This window comes from Genypterus blacodes, unplaced genomic scaffold (genome assembly GCF_046128005.1).
Source record: "Genypterus blacodes isolate CSIRO-AG114 ecotype Tasmania unplaced genomic scaffold, CSIRO-AGI_Gbla_v1 ptg000055l_1, whole genome shotgun sequence".
NCBI lineage: Eukaryota > Metazoa > Chordata > Actinopteri > Ophidiiformes > Ophidiidae > Genypterus > Genypterus blacodes.
Window position 1 is genome coordinate 5,704,902 of NW_027466867.1, and position 13,914 is coordinate 5,718,815.

The 13,914-nt window shown below is 47.2% G+C and overlaps 1 protein-coding gene across 1 annotated transcript in view; it reads left to right on the forward strand.

Annotated features, from left to right (window-relative positions):
- myo1d (myosin 1D) overlaps positions 1 to 13,914 on the forward strand; it is a 48,842-nt gene extending 34,928 nt beyond the window's left edge. Inside the window, exons 21-22 of the mRNA XM_076151695.1 lie at positions 809 to 963; positions 10,915 to 13,914. Of these exons, the coding sequence (XP_076007810.1) occupies positions 809 to 963; positions 10,915 to 11,071 (312 nt within the window). The 3' untranslated portion in view covers positions 11,072 to 13,914. The remainder of the gene's footprint in view (positions 1 to 808; positions 964 to 10,914) is intronic.

Genomic DNA, 13,914 nt, shown 5'->3' on the forward strand with positions numbered 1-13,914 from the left:
GTGATTACGGACTTGTTTGTCGCCGATGGCGACTTCAGTCACAGGCGTCACGTTGTAGCGGTGAGGGCCGCGGGTAGCAACCTGTCTCTCCACGTCGTCTCTTTGACAGAGATGGGAGTCGGGATTTGTGTTTGTAGCGTGTTGAATCGCTGCCCCTTGGCCATTTCCCTCAACAAACACCGCCATGCGATTCAGCTAAGCAAAGACAAATTAACATAGAAATAAATGGCTAAAATACCTTACAGAGGGAATGACGGCGGAGATGATGACACATGACGCCCCCGTTCACTCTCCTGAGATCAATCTGATGATGTGGGTTTCTTCCTGTTGTGTCCACTGAAGGCCTGTAAAGGTAAACAATAGAAACCACAATATTGGGATTCCTCTTTTAACCCTGCTGGTCTCCATTGGTATGTGGTTTAATTAAAAAGATTGGATTGGTCCTCTGAGGTGCTCATCAATAAACCATTACTCTCGACTGCTGATTCAAGGCTGCAGTGTGAGAAATCCCATACACCAGTAGACACCGGATACTTTTTAAACTGGGCTTAATTGGCCAGGACGAGCTTTCCATATTTAGCCAAACCCTCAGGAGAGATGGACGGAATAAACCAAATTCCCACGGTGGCCTTTCTTTACATCCTATTTAAGTAAGCGATAAGAACTCCAGTCCTTGGTTGTGTGCAGTTGTGGCCGCTTGATAAACTATTTGTATTTCTCTGCACAAAGTCTGGGTTTTGCATGTATTTACTTTGTCTCCGCTGCGTCTAATTGCACACGTCCGTCTCGTTTTTTACGTCGTATCCAGGTGACGGGGTTGAGCGTGTCCCCGGGGAAGGACCAGCTGGTGGTGTTCCATACCAAGGACAGCCGGGATCTCGTGGTGTGCCTGCAGGGCATGGTGCCTGCCAACGAGAGCCGCATCGGGGAGCTGGTCGGCACCCTGCTTAGCCATTTCAAGAGGTAAGCGGGTCGGAACTGACGGGCGACAAGTAGTGGGAAGGAGGGTTTGAGGTTTCTAATGTTTTATTTTGTTTAAGCAAATCTTGGCATGTTTGATTCGGCTTTCAGTCATAACTCAGATGAAGAGGAAACTCCTTCCACATTTATTGTCACACACTGATGGAGACTTGAAGGCCCAAAGCTTTCAGTTCTGTCTATATGATTTCTGTCTTTGTTTTGCTCTCATCCTTGCTTTTTCCTCCCATTTGTTGTCCTTAGTCCTTTGCATTAACCAAAGAGGTAAAACCACTCGTCCTAATTGGTGCTTCGTCCTCACTTAAACCCAGTGTGCTTCATTGAAGTTGTTTACAATAAATCCTCACTTACCTTAAATGACAGCAGATTACCGCCAAGCCTTATTTGCGGGGCCTCACATCAGTGAATGTGGTCACTTCCTGTTCAGTTTCATTTCAGCGTTACAAACGAGTGGATGAGAGAGTTGGAGTGAAAGTGAAAACGCAGAGCCTACATCAGAGAGAAGCTCTGTCTTTTGTGTCATTTAACTCTTTATAGGTGTATTCACTATCATTTATTTAACACTCTGTGACCTCTCTGTCTGTGTGTGTGTGTCGTATATTCCGCTTACATCTGCTTATCTTGGTGTATTTGGGTGTGCGCGTTTGTGCAGTTCTGGCCTTGAGTGTGTGTGTGTGTGTGCGTGTGTGTGTGTGGCAGGTGTGCGCGCACTCGATCACTGCCATTCTGTGGCACTATCTCATTCCAGCGTAGAGCCCATTTCTCTGTGGGTGTCGGGGCTGGAAAAGGCCTCACTTAATGACTCTCCCTGTGCTTCATGCACCGAAACCCATCCATCACCGTCTAACACCGCCCGAACAAAGGACACACCACCGCGTTCAGCAATGTGTGTGTTTGTTCGGCTGCATTAACGTGAATCTGTGAATTAACTGGAATGCATCCTGTGCATATCAGTGCTGTGCTGCGTTCAGGGTCTCAAGTCAAGTGTTTTTTGAGAATACGATCTCAATATATATATATTGTTTGCATATAAACATGCAAATCTCCAAGTCAGCATGTATGTGAGAGTATGCGCTTGTTTGTGTGTGTGTGTGTGTATGTGATCTTTCACATGCAGTGTCCCGTCGCTGCAGCTCCCCCATGGTTGCGACTTTAACCTTTATCTCTCCTTCACCGCGCTGCACGGTGGCACACAACACACAAACAATGCGGGGCGCGATTGAAGCCGCTTACAGCACCGCACACAGGGAGGCTTGTGTCAAAGCGCCACTCTGGATCCTCTCAGGCTGAAACAGAGCGACGGCACCCATGGGACGCAGCTGTGTGTGTGTGTGTTGAGGTGGTTTGCGAAATCCTCTTCTCTGTTCTGTTTTGTGATTCTGTTTTGGATTTAGCTCTCATTTGGGGAGTGGAGTGTCATGGCTGTCACACCAGTAGGAACAGTGCTGCCTTAAATAGCAGTGATTCAGAGAATTCTGTGTAAGAAGATGAGGCTCTTATCAGCCACCATGCACCAGTTGTTTGGAGAAATTTAGTTCTTATTTTCCATAAAGAGAGGGATTAGATTCCCATGCCTCCCTCTGCCCCGCTCCCCTCTTTCATGTTTTTTTTTCCTATTTTTGACTCTATCCCCTCTTCTTCTAATCTCAGCCTCTCACTGGAACCACCTCCTCTCTCTCTCTCTCTCTCTCTCTCTCTCTCTCTCACTCGCTCTCTCGCTCTCTCTCTCGCTCTCTCTCTGTGTCTCTGTCTCTCCCTCTCCTGCTCTCCCGTTTCTTTTCTCCATCGACTCCCCTCCCTCCCATCCATTTCTGGGAAGGAGGCGATGAAATATTTAAAGCCGTGCTGCTGCCGAAGCCTATATTTAGCCGGGACAGAGCACTCACACACACACACACACACACTCTCTCTCTCGCTCCTGTGTGTTGTCATGCACCTCACACGGAGCCAATGCAGCTCACACCTGCCACCTTCAGACTCTCAGATGTGGGCGACCAGACGCCGCACACCTGAGAGAGAGAGAGAGAGAGACAGATACACACACCAACACACACACCCTGCAAAGTCGATGATATAATTCTTGTAACTCCAAATCCAGCATTTAATATCATCTCCATTTCTTCTCATTACTCGTGTGTTTCAGTGATTGCAGCATCACACACACCATCCTCTCTGCTTCCTCTCTGCCTCCCTGCTGAGACACTAATATAAAAATAGCTCGGCTCTGAATAATTCATCCGGGCCTCAACTCTCGCAGGTGGTTAAACTGCAGACATCACCAAATGCAGCACAACTCCTGTTTCTACTTATGCAGGGATAATCTTCTCATTTAGACGCCTGTAATTACCTGTTTTTGCTCCCTCTCTCTCTCTGTGTTTGTGTGTGTGTATCTGTCATGATCTAATGACAAAGTTTACCTTGTAACCGTCCGTCCGTTTCTCAAAAAATAAGCCCCATGGAGTGTTTCTGTGGCAACGCTGCCACTATCGATGTCCACGGCGACTGTAATGAAAAGCATTGTGCTGGAGATTGATTGAGTGTGTGTGTGTGTGTGTGTGTGTGTGTGTGTGTGTGTGTGTGTGTGTGTGTGTGTGTGTGTGTGTGTGTGTGTGTGTGTGTGTGTGTGTGTGTGTGTGTGTGTGTGTGTGTGTGTGTGTGTGTGTGTGTGTGTGTGTGTGTGTGTGTGTGTGTGTGTTTTTTATTAACCCCTGGTGACTGTCCTGATTGATGGTTTATTCCAAGACTTAAGGCCTCCATCCTTCTGGTTATTTTCTCCCTCCTGCCTCCATGACGGGAGGCAGTAGCTCAGTGGGTAGAGCTTCCGCTTGGGAACCGAAGGGTCGCCGGTTCGAGTCCCTGCCGAGGTGCCCTTGAGCAAGGCACTGAACCCTCTGCTCCCCCCTCTGCGAAGGGTGGTAATATATAATGTAAGTCGCTTTGGATAAAAGCGTCTGCCAAATGATCGTAATGTAAATGTAATGTAATGACAGCCACCACCACGTGTATCTTCAAATGCTGTCCGTCCATTCATACTTTCTCATTCTTAATTTTGCCTTTTCTCTCACCTCTGCCAGCACCGTTTGCCCTTCTCTCTCTCTCGCTCTCTCTCTCTCCCACTCCCATTCTTTGTCTCTCGCCCTCGCTCTGCCTTTACAGTGTGAGTCAGCAGTAGTGTTGCTCCTCTCATTGATCGCCTGAGCGATGTGGTCATATACTGTTGCTAGCCCTACCTTCTGCACTTTCCCCCCCCTTGCTCGCGCCGCCTCGACCCCCCCGTCCGGTTTGTGACTCTGCAGCACAGATCGAGAATGGAGAGAGAGAGAGAGAGAGAGAGAGAGAGAGAGAGAGAGAGGGGATGGTGGTTGGAGCAGGGAGAGGGGAGGGGAGGAGGGAGGTTGAAGCAAGGGACTGCAAGCTGTAAAACATAAAGTGGGGATTCAAAGGTGGAGGAGAAGTGAGGAGATATTGTGTTTTCAGCTATTTCATATAGTATATAACAAGTATTTGATGTATAAGTTGCATTATCCTCTGCTAAACAAACATCCTGCAATCTCTGCAGTCATGTTGTGAATGATGGAGAGATAAAAAGAGGGAAAGAGAAGGATCGCTGATGAACTGCTTGTGTCTCCCCCTCCTCATCAAGGTCGCCCCTTTCTGCTGAATCAAATGTTTCAGTAGACAGACGCTGCTCTCTTCTCCTCCTTCCCTTCATCCCTCCTTCTTTACATCCTTCCCTTCTCCAGCACCATCCCTCTGCCACCGCTCCTCCCCTCCCCCTCTTGTTTTTCACTTCACATTCCACCTCTCCTCCTCCTCCTCCTCCTCTCTGTCTCCCTCCTTTCTGGGGCGCTGCGGATGCAGTTCCCATGGCAACCATTGGATCCATGTTTGTCTGATATGCGATCCATTAATAACACTGCTGGCTGAAAATAATCACGGTACATCTCCTCCCAGACCACAGACAGAGGAAAGTGGATGGACTGAGACAGTGGAAGAATACACAGTATAGATCTGGACATTATAGAAAAGAGGATGCTGAATGTAAAGGTTTGAAGACAGCAGCACTTCGTCTTCTTCAGCACCAATCAGTGGACCTTATTCTGTGGGATACTACACAATAATCAGCCTTCTGTTGTAAAATCTCACCAAATCGATCTGTGTGGGACAAGTTCAAGAATTCTTTTACACACACAGTCACACACACACACACACACACACACACACAGGGTTGTATTGTGGGGCAGTGGGGAATTCTGCTCATCTCGTTGGCACAGCACTGCAGCCTGGGGCGGGGGGGGGCAGATGGAGTGATGGATGGCAAGGAGCCAAGTTTAAGTGTGTGCGAGTGTCTGACAATGTGTGTGTGTGTGTATGTGCACAGGGGACAATGCGATTGTGAAAATATGTGTGTGAGACTCGGGGAGTGTGTGCATATGATCGGAAATGTGTATGAATGTGTAAGCAGATCTGACCTACTTTTGTCCTGAGCCCTGCCCCTCATCACTGCAGAAGTCTCTCTCTCTCTCTCTCTCTCTCCCTCCCCCCCCCCCACCCCATCACTTTGCTTTCCCTCACAGACTGTGACTAACACACACACACACGGTCCCAGTTGTTGATTGTGTGTAATTATCCACGTCTCGGCAAATCAGATGCTAATTACTCGTAGATTTTAGAGCGCAAATTGAATTAAAGTTGCAGCACAAACACGCCCCGCGCTTTCCTCACACACAGCTCCGTCCCGCTCGGTGTGTCTGTAAGAATGCGGGTGTCGTATCTCTGTGTGTAATCGTCGTCATAATCATGATTTACAGTGAAGCCATCGCAGCACCAAAGCATCCTAATTCCCACAGGAGCCTCATTTGCATACAGGAAGCGTCTCGCCTCTTACTGGCGTGGCTTAAGTGCATAACAGTATGGATAACGTAGGCGCCTGGATATCTAACCATTCTTCATCCCTGCGCTGTCTTCAGTGACCTACACATTTACGCCATCATCATCATCCACAGCCCACCCCTCCCTCACACACACACATACACACATGTTCCACCCAGCAACAGCATCATATCATCTCCCGCTGTCAGTCCAATTATGATTAGCCCCAGCACATTCTCTGCTCACACCCAAACCCTCCACCCCCCCCATCCCGCCCTCTTTTCCCTCTATCCCACCTTCTTCTTTCCATTTCCTCCTCGCCACCTCCGTCTTTTATTTCCCGCCTGTCATTAATCTCCTTCCGTCGTCGTTCTGCCGCCCCCCCCCCCCAACCTTTCCTTTCCGTCTTCACTCCATCCTTCCCTTTGTCTCCTCCCTCCTCTTTGCCCGTTTTCTAATCTCCTCCAGGTCCCTCATTTATAACGCTCTCCCCTCATCTCAGACTTTAGATTCATGTGATTCCTGGTTAATTGCCTATTTCAGTTAGATTAAGATTCCATTCAAGCTACAGAACACGGCTGCTACGTTTCTTTACTTCAGCATAATATAAAAAAGGACTTTCAAAAAAGGATGTCAGTGTAAATTCACGTCATTAGCTGCAGTGATTTCTTCTAAGATGATATGGATCAGGTTCCCTCCTGGACCCTCCCTGTCCGCAGGGCCCCGGCTCAGACCCAGAGTACGCCAGAGGGCTCCTGCATCCCATCTGGCCTGGGAGAGAGGGTGGATGTGGCGAGGGAGAGGAACATCTGGCTCACTTTTGTTAGACTCATGCCCCCCCACACTTCTCCTCCTCCACTATGGACATTTAAAACTCTCCACCACTGAATAGAAAAGAGTAAAGGGTCAATAAATGGTAATGGATGAACCCTTGATTGATGTATTGATCGGCTTTAATGAGCAAAAGTGGAGGCGTGGTGAGTGAAGAAGTGCGCATCAGTAATGAGCCTGTAATGGAGGATTCTCCTCTTTCTCTCTATTCTGTCTCACTCTGTGGGTCCGGGTTATTGATCCACATTAAAGCGTCTCCATTCACCCTTGAGATCACGGCAAGTCCCTTTGAAAGCCCAAAGGTGCAACGGATCATTGTGTAAGGTTGAGCTCACCGGTTACATAGAGTCAGAAAAAAGACAGATTGATCTGCCCGTCGCACACACACACACATATGTTTGTTTAAGACCCCCTGCTGCGTCGCTGTAATGGCTCTGCAGGGTGTGACAGCCTCGGCCATCTGTGGAGTAACTACACTTTCCCCCAGAGAGACGCCGCCTTTTGCTTTGTGCGTTTCCGGTTTTGTTTCATCTCCCGCTGACCCTTTTATAAAAAAAAAAAAAAAAAAGGGGAGGTGAGAAGTGTGCCTTTTGTTTGTGTGTGTGTGTGAACCCTGGACTCCCAGAACGCAACAGCTTGCACATGGAGACCTTATTGATAGCTTTTGAATGGACCTTTATGGATCCCAGTGATAAACAACAGAAGGAAACAACTCGACATGTCGCTATAAGTTAAATTACATACAAAAGTGTTTTCCTCAGAATGACATTTACCCTGAAATGTCTCTTCTTTTTTAAGGGTTTTGTACTGTGGTTCTCCATTTTGAAGCAGAAATACTAGTTTAGCCACACACCAAAGCATCCATGAAGCTTGTGTTTACTCTATGAATCCCACATCAAATAGAATCCCACAGGGACTTATGGAGATTAGTTGTCACAATATTGCAAACTCTAATTTGTCCTATGGGAGCGCAAGGAGCAGTTTGGCGCCGCACGTGTCTGAGAGCGTGACAAACGAGCAGATTTTACATTCTAATCCCGCGCCCACTTCTTCTACTGCTGTTGATAATTATCTCTTATTTGTTGGTCTCACTCTCAGGCTGCTTTTCTGTCTGCGATAAAGAAAGAAAGGACAACGAGACAAAAGCACAAACATCCACACAGCTCCTCTTCTCCAGTGAACCCAGACGGCCTCTTCAGAGCATTTTTAGTCCTTTCTGTTTGTTCTCTTCCTTCCTAAGTGTTGGCGGTAATCGCAGTCTGGCGCCCAGCAAGGTGCTTTCAGGCAACAAATGAGAGGAAGATGACAGACTGTGGAGAAAACCATTTTAGAGGAAAGACATGAGTACGGATCTTCATCACTAACGAGATAATCCCTTTTAAAACCAACAGTTTCTTTGTATTCCACACCAACCAAACTGCCGTGATTCCCGCGCCGCCCTCTGTGTCCCTCTATTATTCATAACGTCTCATCCCGCAGTTGCAGCGCGAGCAGAACTTTGGGCACGGCGATGCTAATTAAAGCTCAGAAAGCCTCTCGGGCAGTTTTCCCAAAACTCAAACCACTGCAAACTGGGCCAGAGGAGGCACCAGTCAAACAATTACCTCGTTCTTTTTGCACCTAACCATGACTCGGAACGCTTCCAGTTCTTAACCGATGGTCACCCAGCATGACAATATGTCACACACATTTTTAGTGTAATGCAGGTACGTGTCACATGATTAAGTGTGTGCATGTGTATTTAGTTTCACGTCTTTTTATGGTGCCAGTGCGTCCTTGGTTCATCATAAAGAGTGTGTGTGTGTGTGTCTGGTTGTGCGCCTGTATGAAGACACAGCAGGGTGGGGAGCTGCTGCACTGTGCACAGGGAGTGTGTAGAGAAGCCTGCTTATCTCTCCGACACCAAGGCAACATGGCTCCGTCTCTCTGTCAGTGTGAGATCCTCAGCAGACAGAGCCTCACCTACACGCACACACACACACACAAAGGCACAGATACACTCAGCACTGCCCTCTCTCCCTGCATGGTGCGTTTGATCTCAGTGTGGTCTCACAAACACACGCACACATATCTAGAGCGAGATATCGATCGAGGGAGATAGATGGATGTTTTTTCTGAAAAGCGGCACAGCTTGGTGTGTGAGGAGGAGATCAGTGCTGAAGCTCTGACAGGTTAACAGTGTGTGTTCGCCTCCTGAGACAATGGTGTCAGTCTTTTGTCCAACTATTGAATTTGAATGATAATTGACTAGTTGATCAGTTCACATTGACCTGTTTGTGTAAAGGAACGCCGAAAATAGCTCAAATCCCATGTTTGTGCGCATTATCCTCTCAGCACAGAACCTATACCGTTCCTCTTCATCACACTGACTCCGTTCGCCACCTGCATCATCGTCACCTTTAATTAAACAGCGTCACAGTGCCTCAGGAAAAAGTTTACACCCCGAGGAGACCCTGAAGCTATGTCAGTCAGATTTCAAATGTGATGATACAGAATTTTGTTTCCTTCATCACTCGCGCTGTCGTCATGGTGAGTAAAGTGAGTTCTGTGCTTTGAGTGTGTCAGCGTTGCACAGTGTCCCTCCCTTCCTCCGCGCCTCATATATTTTTAAGCAGGCCGGAGAGTTGATGGGGGAGCCAGGTGCAGCGTTAATGGGATGACTCAGAGGTGAGACAGGACGGGCTCACAGACTCGGAGGGAATCCTGCCTCCTCCACCTGAAAATAGCCCGCATAGCCTTCTCCCACTTCTGTCTTTACACTTTGTCCTCACCCACTCTGTGATATCTGCCAGCACCAGCTCCTCTTCAGTCCCTCACATAGCCCCTTTTTTATAAGACTGCCTCTTCTTCTTCTTCTTCCTCACAGTGTTATTGCCCTCCTCTACTTCTCGCTCGACTTCTGTCTGCTCCCACTTTTCACTTTCGTTCCTTTCCTCTGTCGGCTCCTGCTTGGGTACTGGACGTGGCATGAAGGGCAAAGATGGACAGAGAGGACGGGGTCAGAGCCAAGGAAAGAATTGATTTTTCCAGTTGGAGAGGCCGACCAATGAAGGTCTCAGTCTGCCCTCAGGGGTCTGAGTGTCGGGCTCCTGATGGGAAACCCCAGCCAGTGACCTTAAGATTCAACTGATGGTCTTTCTGATATGACGTGATCCATTTACTGGAACGTCAAGCTAGAGTCACAATGAGAGAGCGAGAGAGAGAGAGAGAGAGAGAGAAAGAGAGAGGGAGAGAGGGAGCAATATGACAGACTGATATATCAGTAAGATGGAGAGCTCATGGGACGACTGGTCAAAAGAAAGAAACATGTCTGACTACACACACATGCGCACACAAACACACACGTGCACAATGACATTCGCTGGCATATATGACAGGAGCAGGGGGGTGGTGTTGAATTCATTGGGGGTTTCCATGGAAACCAGTGGCAGCACTACCCTCAGCTTCTTGTCGCTGCACAAGGTGAGATGCAGAGATGTAAACACACAGACACACAGACACACTCACACACACACACACACACACACACCAAGTTCGATGGGAGTGGCGGTGATTGGCTGTAAATACAAACATCATCAATAATCGGGAGCTAATGGTTTTGTTTACGGATGACGCAGACGGCCATTGTGGGTAATTGTGTCAGTGACTAAATGTGTCATGACGCACGAGCACTTGACCTTGTGCTAAAGGGAGAGAGAGAGAGAGAGATGAATCTGATTGTATTCATCTCAGTCTGTGTGTGTGTGTCACGGCCCCTCCCTCTCTGACCTCTTTACATATACATTAGGTTCATTAGATTTGAACTGTCCTCTCACTCCAAAGGAATTATCACACTCACTCTCTCATACGTCATCATGTTTGCCCTCACTCACTCACTCTCTCTCTCTCACTCTCTCTCTCAGCCCCCCTCTCTCTTTCTCTGTGCACCAGCCTTACAGTTTCTCGCTCTTTGATTCCCGCCATCGATCCCGTTTAAGCGCAAACGAGGCAAAATGCCCGCTCACCCAGTAAAACGTCTAACTAGATGTGACAGACACTAATGGCCAATCCACCGCCGTGCCACAGCCACGAGGACCATTCCCCCCATCACACAAACACCCGCCCGGCTGCCTCCATGTTATTCATCTTCATCATCTTACATGTGCACAACCACTGTATATGGACTTGACTGTGTCTCATGTCTCTCTCTCTCTCTCTCTCTCTCTCTCTCTCTCTCTCTCTCTCTCTCTGCAGCGAGAAGAGGAAGCTGCAGGTGAACGTCTCGAGTCCCATCCAGTGCAGCATGAACGGCCGGAAGTGCACCGTCATGGTCGAGCCCAAAATCAACCAGTCCCAGCCCGACTTCATCAAGAGCCGCTCCGGTTACATCCTGGCCGTCCCCGGGAACTGAGAGACGACGGCGGCGATTCGGTTCTTGCTGCTTGTCGGGAGGAATGAGGTCATCACATCCTCACGACTGCAAAGACATGCCAAATTAGACCCCGTTCCTTAGATTTACATTTAGTTTTTCTATGCAAAACCGTTGTGAGCTGAGCAGGTTTCAATGTTTAAATGCACTACAGGATAAAAAACCAAAGAGGCCGTTTGTTTGTTTTCTTAAATCCGAATTTCAAAATCTTCGCTCTGTGCAATATGCAGTTTGTTTGCAGATGGATTAACTTGGCGTGAGAGGAAACTATAGCGGTCAAGGTGAGAGCAGATTAAGACCAGTCAGCTGTTCTCAGGTGTTGCGCAATGAAGGTAAATAATCCCTGCAGCCATATTAAAAGAGGAGTCTGGAAGATGATCCCGTATTTATGTTCGACTATTTCAAAGCTTTGATTTTGTTTAGTTTTTTTCTTGTTTTGTGTTTTAATCATTAGGAAACACTTAAGGTTATATTATAAGGAGTTATAATAATCGTGACGTAGCTACCTAGATGGTAAATGAATGAAACCGCCGCTTGTTTCCCAAATTTCGCATGGGAACAGAGCGAGAGTGTGTGTGACTCAGTCGGCGTCTGAGGCACCAATTACAAATGGGAGTCACGTGACGTGTGTGAGTCATCGCGTGTAGGATGTGCTGAGCGTATCCTGAACATGGCCGCCCGCTAGAAGCAAAGCCTTCTCATATAAATCACGCATCTTATACTGCCTGCTGCCATTTCTCTACCTTCATAATCCTCTGATAGAGCTTATTATGCAATGCTAAAGTTATATAGTAAAGCACTTCAAGTACATTTGGTCCCCTAAAGGTTGTTGGAAATAGAAATAAGAGTGTGTGTGTGTGTGTGTGTGTGTGTGTGTGTGTGTGTGTGTGTGTGTGTGTGTGTGTGTGTGTGTGTGTGTGTGTGTGTGTGTGTGTGTGTGTGTGTGTGTGTGTGTGTGTGTGTGTGTGTGTGTGTGTGTGTGTGTGTGTGTGTGTGTGTGTGTGTGTGTGTGTGTGTGTGTGTGTGTGTGTGTGAGAGAGAGAGAGAGAGAGAGAGAGAGAGAGAGAGAGAATGATGTTTGGCTCCATCGTCCCCCCACTCACTCCTCCGGAAAAGCATCAGCGCTCAGAGGTTCCCAATATGTTGTGTTTACTCAGAGCTTTCACTCCGGTTTCGTCGTTTGACAAGTGTTAGTATGTTGCAATATGTCATCTTTTCAACCAAAAACTAAATCAGTGGGCGCGCACTCACACACACACACAAACACACACAATGATATGTCTGGCTTTATTATTTATGTTCATTTCTGCTGATTTCTTACCAAGTTCATTGTTGCATCTGTGCTTGTGATTCTGAATCCACCATCAACCGATTATCAATCACGTGGCAGGAAATGGTTTATATATTCTTCTACTTGAATCCTCTGCCCGAGTTCACACGTGAGCGCGTGTGTCTGCCTCACCTTCACGTGTCGGCTGCCATGTTTCTCCAAAGCACCACAGTCCACTAATTGTCCTCGACTTTTGCCCGAACACGTCATTTATCTTAATTAGTTTGAAAGTGCCCCCCTGTTGTTGAAAGAGGAAAACCTCCGTTCTACCTCGCAGCTTTGATAAAAGACTTTCAAAGCCAAAAAAGGGTTTGTTTGGGAGTAAAATAGCAAATTCATACTGCGGGTTGTAAAAGTGACATTGGAAGCGTTAATGGATGGTTTTGCAGTGGAGCTTAGGCCCCAGGGGGCTGCCAGTTAGGAAGTGTGTGTGTGTGTGTGTGTGTGTGTGTGTGTGTGTGTGTGTGTGTGTGTGTGTGTGTGTGTGTGTGTGTGTGTGTGTGAGAGAGGGTAAGGGGGTGGGGTAGACCATCTCCCACAGGGCTCCTCTCCCCCTCCTCCTTCTCCTCCTCTCTGGTCCACCGTTCCCTACTCATCATTAGAATGGACTTGATGTCACTTCTCACCTCAGCGACTCTCCCTTTGCTTTCTTAAGGGGGAGGAGGGCCTACAAAGCCTCACTTGGCCTCCCGTCCTTCTCCACTTCCACTCCCTCCATTATTATCCTTTTCCTCCCTCGCTCCTTATTTTCACTTTCCGACCCCCTATCAAACCACTTGGCTCCGCGCCCAGGTTGGCTGACTGTGCCATCCTGCAGGGCGACGAAGGTTTTCTCCGCTTTTGTTTCCCTCTTTTGTTTGCAGCCCTCCTGTGCCCGGGAGCAGTGTTAGAAATACGAGAAATAACACAGAAGCACAATAAGGCGATAATGCAACAACACAGTGTTTAAAATCGGACAGAAAGCTGATAAAAGCTGCAGAAAAATGCAAATATTATGGGTGGGAAATATGTTTAACAGTTGATTTCCATGTGCTACTCCAATCATGGATGCATGAGGAGGAAGGCAGCAAGTGTAAGAACTCCTTATTGATCTATAAGGGTAAGAACTCAAAATGTTCTCACTTTACAGTTCTCATCATTTTCTCATTCCAGTTATTTTACATATTTTACTTTCTTATCCATGTAAGCCAAATGTAACATCATAAGACAAATTCTCTCCACGTAATTTATTCCATGTTCTCTGTCTTTACATAAAACTGGTATGTATCCACTCGACATGTGCCTAATTTTATACTAATTTTATATTTTGCATACTTGTGTAATATTTCATTAATACAAAACGTATATATATTAAACATCCAGACCAAATCTAAAGGGAATGTCACTACTGTAAATACTATTGTGTCCAACTGTATCCTGTGTAAAAGCAGATTATGCTTTTCACCATTAAAGTCATTTCATTAATCAAGTTTACCAATAAAATAATTTGCTCCAA